The sequence below is a fragment of the Camelina sativa genome, chromosome 6 (assembly GCF_000633955.1).
Source record: "Camelina sativa cultivar DH55 chromosome 6, Cs, whole genome shotgun sequence".
Taxonomy (NCBI): Eukaryota; Viridiplantae; Streptophyta; class Magnoliopsida; order Brassicales; family Brassicaceae; genus Camelina; species Camelina sativa.
Genome location: NC_025690.1, coordinates 6,250,712 through 6,260,699, shown reverse-complemented (window position 1 = coordinate 6,260,699; position 9,988 = coordinate 6,250,712). Strand labels below are relative to the sequence as shown.

At 30.8% G+C, this 9,988-nt stretch overlaps 1 protein-coding gene across 1 annotated transcript; it reads right to left on the bottom strand.

Moving 5' to 3' along the window:
• On the bottom strand, nucleotides 2,228-4,192 carry LOC104790532 (transcription factor MYB30-like). Its single transcript, XM_010516304.2, has 3 exons — nucleotides 3,829-4,192; nucleotides 3,291-3,420; nucleotides 2,228-3,166 (listed from the first exon to the last, which is right to left on the bottom strand). Exons 1-3 carry the CDS (start codon nucleotides 3,959-3,961, stop codon nucleotides 2,458-2,460), a joined length of 972 nt encoding a protein of 323 aa, XP_010514606.1. The 5' UTR covers nucleotides 3,962-4,192; the 3' UTR covers nucleotides 2,228-2,457.

Genomic DNA, 9,988 nt, shown 5'->3' with positions numbered 1-9,988 from the left:
CCTTCCTGGCTACATGATGTTCTAGCTGCGGATGGGTGTTGACACGCAGAGCTTTCATGTTTCAGTTTGTTTTTCATACTTAGAGAGCTTTCTTAACCTCACTATCAAGTATTTATCTTCCTTTATGGTTGTTGTGACTCTCGCTTTTGTATTCCTCAAGACATTTTAATTTTTCTATCAGATGACCAAAAAAAATTCAAATAAAAGGACAAAACAAATTAAATAAACAAATTATGTAGATCTTGAAGATTAGGGTTTAAATTTATAATTTTAAAAATTATAAGTCGGTTTGGGTTTATAAAAGAATTGTTAGGATCTAGATTTAATAATTAAACAAAATTATATGTCGATTTGGGTTTACAAAAGAGTGATATGGGTTTAGATTTTACAATTAAACGAAATTATATGTCGGTTTGGATTTACAAAAGAGTGGTTAGGGTTTAGATTTTACAATTAAACGAAATTATATGTCGGTTTGGATTTACAAAAGAGTGGTTAGGGTTTAGATTTTACAATTAATCAAAATTATTTGTCGGTTTGGGCTTATAAAAGAGTGTTTAGGGTTTAGATTTTACAATTAAACAAAATTACATGTCGGTTTGGGTTTATAAAAGAGTGGATAAAGTTTTAATTTTACAATTAAATAAAACAATATGTCGGTTTAGGTTTATAAAAAGTAGTTTAAAGTTTAGATGTGATAAATTAAAAACTGTAATATAATATTAGAATTAACAATTTTAAAATTGATTGATCTACAAAATTGGTTTCCTTAATTAAATTTTATTTCTTTAATTTAAAGGGGGTGAATAAGAGAGGTTCACCCCTGGGTGAATGCAAGAATTGTCTTTTTTTTCGGAAAATAATTGGGTTCGCTCCTAAGAGTGAATTTATGTATTCACCCCCCTTATAAAATAAGGTAACAAAATGTGTATACATTTTGTAAAATAAAAAATCCAAAACGCTATTTTATAAACCTAAACCGATATATAATTTTGTTCTAATTGTAAAAGCTAAACTCCAACCACCTCATTTGCAAATCCAACCCGACATATAATTTGTTATAATTGTAAAATATAAACTCTAACCACCTCTTTTGTAAACTCAAACCGGCTTATAACGTTGTTCTAATTGTAAGATCTAAATCCTGACCACCTCATTGTAAATCCAAAATGACATATAATTTCGTTTTAATTATAAAATCGAAACCCTAATCAGCTCATTTATAAATCAAAACCGACATATATTTTTCTTTTAATTGTAAAATCTAAACCCTAGTTCTCATTTATAAACTCAAGCCGATATATAACCTCCTTTAACTGTAAAATCTAAACGAAACCAATATTTAACTTTCCTAAAAAGTATACAAAATTTGTTTTTTAATTTTTTTTTGCTTTTTAATTTAATTTTGATTTATTATTTAAAGGAAATATTAGATACAAGATTATAATTGGCAGAAAGAGGAAAGAGTGAATACAAGAGTTCATCCAAATATTTTTCTTTTTTTCATACTTGGTAAACTATGTGATGTATATCACACAACTCACACGGTCACAAGAAAGAAAGTCAAACTTTAATTCTTTATCACTTTCAATATTTATTGTGCCATCTCAGTTTTTTATTTATCCTTTTTACAATAAGTTTTTTTAAACCTTGTCGGGCCTATTTATTTCATGCAATAAATATTTCGTTTAGTTTTCTTCTCTAGTACTTGTATTTACTTTATTAGTAGGTCTTTGAAATTCACCAATAGTAAGGCTATCTTTAAATCAAAGATTTCTTTTATTGAGCGGCGCCATTTGAAACTCTAAAATAAATGTAGTGTTTTTCTTAGTGATGTTAACGATTAATATAAGGAAAATAAATTTAAAATAAAGGCAAGTTGTAACTTGTAAGTAGTACTCCTCTTTCAGCCAATTATAATCTTGTAAGGAGTATTAATTATTTTTCTATAACCTATTAAACATAAACTGATATCTACAATAATATTTAGACTAACTAATCCCGATATTATTGTCAATCATTTCACAGTAACTAACAAGTGGGTAAGTTCTATTTATTGGTCATTGCAAGAAGCCAAGAAGTCTCTTTATTTTGTCAGTGTTTAGGTCTATGTTTAATTTGCAACGGATACATCAGTTTAGATTAATATCTCAAATATTACATATTTACAAAGCAAAACAAAATCAAACACTAATAACATTTTAATAAATAAAAAATAGATATAGTATTTTACACCAACACTAAAATCATTGGGTGGGCATACATGAGGCCCCTTGGGAATTCACTGGCCATTAGAAAAACAACCCCATCGTTAATTGTAATTAACGAGGAAATATAAATAAAACTATTAATGATTTATCTTACGATAATCTAAGCGAGTTAATTCGGAGAACCCAAAAAAAAAAGAAAATAGAGTTGAAGATCCTAAAATTAGAACCATTTGATTAAACAAACTCTTCAGAAGAAATTAGTGTTTTCATCCAACAGAATATCACCAATCTGTCCACCAGAATCCTCAAACAACCACTTCTCAAACAAAGACCATTGACTTTGGTTACTGCATCCAGTTATGTCTTGTTTGGTCTCATGATCAGGTGAAACTCCAGCATGTTGATATGAGTGATCAAACTCAGAAAATGACTGTAAGGCCCCTGTACAGTCTTTCACATCATCACTCTTGATCCCTTCCTTTACCTCAGAATCTGTACATGTTATTTGATCCGCGGAGTTATGAGTCTTCGGCGAGTTTTTCACCCACCCTTTGAGCAATTTCGCTATGTTTTCGGTACTCGAGGCATAAGTGGTAGATGTTTCTTGCGTCCTAAGAAACCCGGAAGCAGAGGATGTAGAGCGTCTTGATTCAGCAGAAGATGTTGTTGTCACTGTAGAAGTGATGATTGGTGCTACGGCAGGAGATAGAGCCTCAGAGAGAGCCTTTTTCGCCAAATGGATGTCCGTTTGAAGTCGCCTTTCCCATTGGCCTCTTGAGATGTTTGAGTTGGAATTAGCAGAAGAAGACGACGGTGAAGATGATAGCGAGGAACGGTCAAGTTCTAGATGAGAATCTTGATTGACTTTGTTAAGTTTCTTCTTCAAATGAGTGTTCCAATAGTTCTTAATGTCATTGTCTGTCCTTTGTGGAAGATATGACGCAATTGCAGCCCATCTACACCAAATATTAAATGCCCTTAATAATAATAATAATAAACTAATAATAATTTCAAAAAACTTGAAAAGACAAAACAGAGAAATTAAGGGTTACTTTAAGGGGGTAATTAATTAGTTTTTACCTATTTCCTAAGAGGGCTTGGAGATGTACAATCATCTTTTCTTCATGTTCTGTGAAGTTACCTCTTTTGATTCCTGGCCTTAAATAGTTTGTCCATCTAAGTCTACAACTCTTGCTGCATCTAAGCAACCCTGAAAGTTTACAAGAACAAACCATTGAGAAATATATCTAGATTAATTAATATATATAAATAATAACAAGATCTCATGCATCAGATCTTAATTCAAGTTCAATAAACAAAACCCTATCTGCATTTACTGCAGCCCTTCATCTAATGAAATTCACATGTTTTTCAAAAAAAAAAATAATAAAAAAAAAAATAAATAAACAAAACCCTAATTTCAAAATATGAATTTCATTAAGCTAATACCACAATCTTAAACCTATGAAATCAAAACCCATTTGGAAAACACTGTATATATCAACCAAGTTCAATCCATAATATTCTGATTCCTTGTCTATCTCTCACTCTCTTGGCAACGCAAATAAGATCTACATACAAATTTTGAGAAATGAGACAGAGAGAGATGATAACATACCAGTATTGGTGGGAACAGCTCTCCAGTTACCAGGACCATGTTCTTGGATGTAAGTAACTAAAATGATATCTTCTTCAGGAGTCCATGGCCCTTTCTTCACTCCTCCTTTGTCACAACAAGGAGGCCTCACCATTATGATCTTGATCTCCCTTAATTAACCACTAATTAATTGTTTAATCACTCCCTTTTGCCTCTGTTTATTTCCCACGATAAACTCTTTGCCAAAGAAAAATAGAAGAAAATTGAAATAACCTTAGTTGGTAATGAGTCACTAGCCTTAGTTCACTAATTAGTACGCTTTAGCTTTGTATGGATCTAATGGGTTAAGCTTGGCGACAAAGGTCTATGTCCACCTCTTCTTCTATATATATATAAAAGAGAGAAAATTGCTGACCCCTCTTGGTCAAGGACTCTTGGGTCTGTCAAATTGTATATTCAATAAATAAAAATAAAATATAAATAAATGTGTAAAGCATTAACTACAAAAGTGGAGGTAAAGCCTCCAAAGTCAGCTGTGTGGCAAAAGGAAAAGTCTCTACCCCTCCATACAAAACCGCGTGGCATTCAATGTGGGCTTGCTTCTTTCAAAAACCCTAATGTATATGACAAATATATATAAATTATTAGATTTAATAATTTATTGTTTATGTTATTAAAAAATTAAAGAATAATGGGGACATGCATGATAACATGATAATATGATTTTTCCGTCTCTCACTTTTGATTTATTGCTACGATAATTTTAAGAATGGAATAGTGGCTATTGCATTTATGTGTAATGCATAGGCTTTGTTAATAATAGAAATTGATGAAAGGGTCTTTTGACGAACGATAGATTTTCTCTGCGTCATGATTTGCTGTTTCGGTTTTCTTATCAAAACGAATAATAACTTTTTTTTAAAGATATAGAAAGGAAGAAAAAGAAAGAATAAATTGCTGTTTTGGATTGAACCAGTGGGTCTTTGGCCATTGTCAAACTACATGATGGTCTACGTCATTCATGATGTTAGGGACTTCTCTATGCATATATATATATATATATAATCTCTAGATGAATATATCAACATATATGAATACATGATGTTGAATGTTTTATTCGGGTAAGGTTCGCGATTAGTGTTGGTGGACCACATCTGGACTTTTTAGTAAACATAGTTTTAGATGAGATTAACTGTACGTTACACATATGTCCTTATCGTAGGTGGTGAAAAAAAAAAAGATTTAGATATATTTGTATATATGTGAATTTAGTGTATAAGAAAATGAAGATATTTGGATTCGATAGACACAAGTCATACAACCACATTTAGAGTTGTAGATGAAATTAATTGAACGTTTATATATGTATATATATATATGTCATTATCGAAAAGAGATTAAGAGATATTTGAATGAGAATTTGGCATATATGATAAATGAAAATATTTGTGTTTGATAGACACAAGTCATACAACCATATACAGTATGAATTATGATATATCTATTTCTGTGAACATGTGTATGTGTGTAAATGTCAAACAAATAAAAAGATGAAATGCAATTTGGTTTTCACGAGGCCGGAAGAAAAGGAAGAAGAAGAGACACGGGACTACTTTAATTTCTTCTCTTTTGTCAATGTTGTGCTATATCTATTTATGTATATAGGTAGGAATTTTGAATGATAATATTGTACAAGTGTGAATTATTCACTTTGTGGAAAGTTTCGGATTTACGTTAGATAATAAAATTTGTGTTAACAGGCTGTATAATTAGTACAGTAGTATTTGTTTAACATAAAACCCGAAAACAAAATGGTTTTGATTAGGCCTGGACATAAAAACCGTACCCGAATACTCAATTCGGAACCCGACCCGAAAAAACGGGTTCGGGTTGGGTACGGTTTGCCTATAAAACCCTAATGGATTCTATTTTCTAATACCCGTGGGTTCGGGTTAGGGTCGGGTAATACCCGATACCCGTTTGGGTACCCATTAAACCCAAACATATAAACATATTTATAATATTTATCATTAATATAATGCAATTATCCCAAAATTATGATTATAATTTTGAATATTTCATTTAGTTTTATACCTAAATATCAAAAATAATCAAAATATCTAAAATATTTTGTTATGTAAGTCAAAATTTAACTAAATTTATTTAAATTTAATTATATTTTTTCAGGTACCCGGTAGTTCGGGTACTAATCGGGTTCTAAAATTTGTAACCCAAACTGACCCGAACTTGATAGTACCCAAACCGAACCGAACCCATATATCTAAAAATACCCAATAGATTTTATTTTTCTAAACCCGTTTATCCGAACCCAAATAGATAATACCCGAACCCGAACGGGTTACCCAAATGCCCGGCCCTAGTTTTGATTAGTAATAACGTTGTATCACAACTCGTACAACACCACCATATACATATTTTAAGCTATACTACTATTTCTTTATTATTAGTTTTTATCGTTTTTGAAGTTTTAACTATAATGTTATTTCATACCACTAGTTTGGAATGTAAGAAAAATAATTAAATATCATTCAAATATTTTTATATTACATTCCAAAAATGTTATCTTTTCTCTCGAGTTTCATCATTTCATTGAATTATCACTCCATGCCATAATAATTTAGTACAAGTTGCGAATCCAAAATCTTTTTAATGTAATAGGAAAATTCGACGGCCACCAAAATGAGAGAGATCAATACTTTAAAAGTTATATTGTAGATTTGGTATTTTCTTTTACTATATAATAATATATCACATAACGCATTCAAGTGTAGAGAGATATGAATCATCATCATCATAATAATAAGTATGGTGGAGGTGGAATATAAAGAGGCATAATATTCTTGAAAAAATACAAATTTAAATGATTTGCGATTATGATTTATATTAAATGACAACTTCTTAATAACATGGAATGCATGTGTGATGTATGGATGGTGCTTGTGATGTATGGATGGGACAAACACATTTTCCAGCGTAAAAATACATATTTTAAATTTAATTAGATAAATAAATAAATAGTGAGAAAACATAAACATTAATATTAAAATAAATATTAGGTACTAATTTTTCCACAAAAGAAAAAAGAAAATAAAATATTTAAATTTGTGAATGAAGAGAAATAAAAGCACTGCAAGCGCACATGCAGTTGATACATAAGAACAAATGCAGAGTTTTACAGAACGTATTTATTATTAGGACAGTGCATGCGATCGGGTATAAATTTCTTAACCAAACCTCAATTGATAACCGGTTTGGTTTGGTTTAATGAGGTTGTTAATTACTATTATGACTATTGAATTGTTGGGCCTCGTGATTGAATTGTTGGGCCTAGCTATATGAACTGGACCCCATTGAGTTAACTTTTTGAGGTCAAGTCCTCACTCCTCAGATGTTTGCTTTGTTTGGCAATGGTTTGGTGGTATTAAGACTTCGCCTTTGGCAAAATAAATTGAAAGCTAACTTTTTGTTTGTCATCTAATTCTATCTTGTCGGTTAATTAGTTGAAATGGTAACGTCATGAAAACATGATATGAGAATTTGCATAGTAGACAAAGTACATTTTTGTTTGGTGGAAGTATAACTTCCAAAGTTTTAATTGAGAAGTAAAAAAAACTTAAAAGAGGAACTAACAGTGCTATAAAATGGTTAATTGCTATATTAATCTTTCGAAAAAATGGTTTAGAGGTACACATGTGTAAGTGCAAAATTTGCATCAGTAAAAAAGACAAGTTAGTGAGACGTAAATAGTTGAAACTGTACAAAGTACTGGATATAGAGCTGATATAGTTTTTTGGTATAACTTTTGAAATTATTTTTGTGATAATGAGTTACAGCAAATGCGGTGCGGGTTACTACTAATCACAACTTTAATAAACTCTATCCACACGTAGCTTCTGTAACTTAGTTATAAATGATAGTAAAACTGTAATCAATATACAAAATCTTTGAAGGTAATGTAATTCTAGTTGTAAAATTAGAAAAGAGCTGACGGCAGAGAAGACATAGTGCTACCAGAGCCAGTTCTAACTTCTAAGTTAATAAAGGCCACAATCAAATTAAAATTAAAGAGTTATCTTGCTACTAGCAAATGTAGAAAACTTAATCACCATATCTAAGACAAATACTACTAGATTACACACACTTTTTTGGAAAATAAGGCCGAAAATTATGTATAAAATACATGACATAAAATAAGACCACAAGCTCATGCTTTATATGCTTGGTTTCGTTCTTCATCTCAAGAATAATAAGTCAATGAGAATAAATTATGTCCATCTTATCTCTGAATTTATTTGTATGTATATTGTATACTACATATGTAAGTCTATAATTCTTAAAAAATTATTTGTTGTGCTTAGATTCATTAATGGTTTCTGATTCTGAGAGTTGGTAAAATAAAGTGGCTTAATCAAAACATATTAGTGTTACCGTACCGTTTATCACTTCAAACATGGTTTTCAATGTGTTGAAAACACTACATTTTAACCAGCGTACACCGTGAGTCTATATTTTCTAAATATTTTTTTAGGTAATATTTAATTTGTATTTTGTGTATAACTGTTAAAACAATGTTTTTTTTGTTTTTGCTTTGAGTGGAAAACAATTTAATTATTTTTTATTGTTTTCTTGCATGTAAATGTGAAGAATTAATTATTAAATTTCAAAAATTTGTAGATTACTATTGTTTTTTATTTTTATTTTAATTTAAACTTGTGTGTTTGAAGTTATATATTTGAGCATGTTGAGTTGGAAATTTGTATAATTTTTATGTATTCGGTTTTTCTTTAAATTAGTTTTTTTTTTTAATATAACATGGTTATCTCGAATAGTTTTTAAACTTGTCGAGGCCCATATGGCATTCTGAAGCCAATATCATCAGCCTGGTTTCGTTTTTGCTATGAACGTGTTATAGTCTTGCAGATACTCATTCGAATCTCTGTTCGATTCATTATTCAATATAATATTTGTCTGAGCTGCTACTTTTAAATCTATCAGAATTTGGAAAATATAGTTTGTTTTATATTTTCGCTTTCGTTGTGGATGATTTCGTGTATTCATTGTCGATTTTGTCTAGTTCCAGATGATGATTGTTAATTTTTCCATGGGCAGTCTCAATTAGTCTAATTCGCCAAATCTCAACCGATTCGAGAAGTGATGCAATGGTTTTCCTTGGAAATTGAGTTGTGTCTTCTTGGATGACAGGCACAATCTGCAGCGGTGGAACAGTTTCACGAAAAGCAAGAGACAGGCCGTCATTTGGAAGACTATATGTTTTCAGAGGCCAAGTGTTAGTGGTAGGTTTTTAGAACATATTTTTTTATTCATAGGTGAAGAATTTTAATACTTACGATCTTATAAAGACATCAAATTCAGTACAAGCTGGATTGAGATGGACTTGTGATGCATCATAAGAATTAGACAGATATTTACTTCCTGCACACAATTATACAAAATCCATCATATTTGTAATCTATATTATGTTTTTCTATACAGGAAGGTGAGGCCAGGATATTACCTTTGTATATTTTGACTTTGACAAACCTGCGGACACAAACAACAATGATCCCATTTGCTGTCTAACAGTATCTAAAAACTTTTGTCAGCGAATGATCCCCACAAGGTACAGGATAGCCTCTCGTCCCTATATATTGTTTGAAAGTTTCTATTAGTTAATAGTATACCAAATACAAAAAAAGTAGAACCATCAAAGATTTTACATTTCGTCTTGCATCTCAAATACGAGTTTGTGCATTGGCTTGTTGTTAACTTCAACAGTCTCCATATCACCAACGTTCACCACTTGACCAATCACATCTGTGTATTTTGATCATAAAAATACAAAGAATTAGATTGTTGATTTATCAAACATAACTATGTAGAAATAAACATTGTAAAACGTTTCTTCTTACCAATCAACATGTTACTGTTAAACTTAGGATCTTCAACCTTTGCAAATGATGTCAAACTTAGGAAGTGTGAATCTGATTTAGGATCACTCACAGTAACATAGGTCCCATTTACAAAACTCAGTTTGTATAAATGAGTGGTCGGACGGAATTGACCAACAACATGAGTCAAATAGAATGTTTCGATGAACCTCCATGAACCAATTGTTAGATGGTTGACGTATCAGTTGACCAAGTCTTTTTTCACGGTTCCC

Excerpts from the sequence above, each read along its gene's own strand:
- LOC104790532 (XM_010516304.2), bottom strand. The coding sequence starts at position 3,961 with ATGGTGAGGCCTCCTTGTTGTGACAAAGGAGGAGTGAAGAAAGGGCCA. Across the intron at positions 3,421-3,828 it reads AGCTGTTCCCACCAATACTG|GGTTGCTTAGATGCAGCAAG; the intron begins GTATGTTATCAT and ends GTAAACTTTCAG. Across the intron at positions 3,167-3,290 it reads CAAGCCCTCTTAGGAAATAG|ATGGGCTGCAATTGCGTCAT; the intron begins GTAAAAACTAAT and ends TATTTGGTGTAG.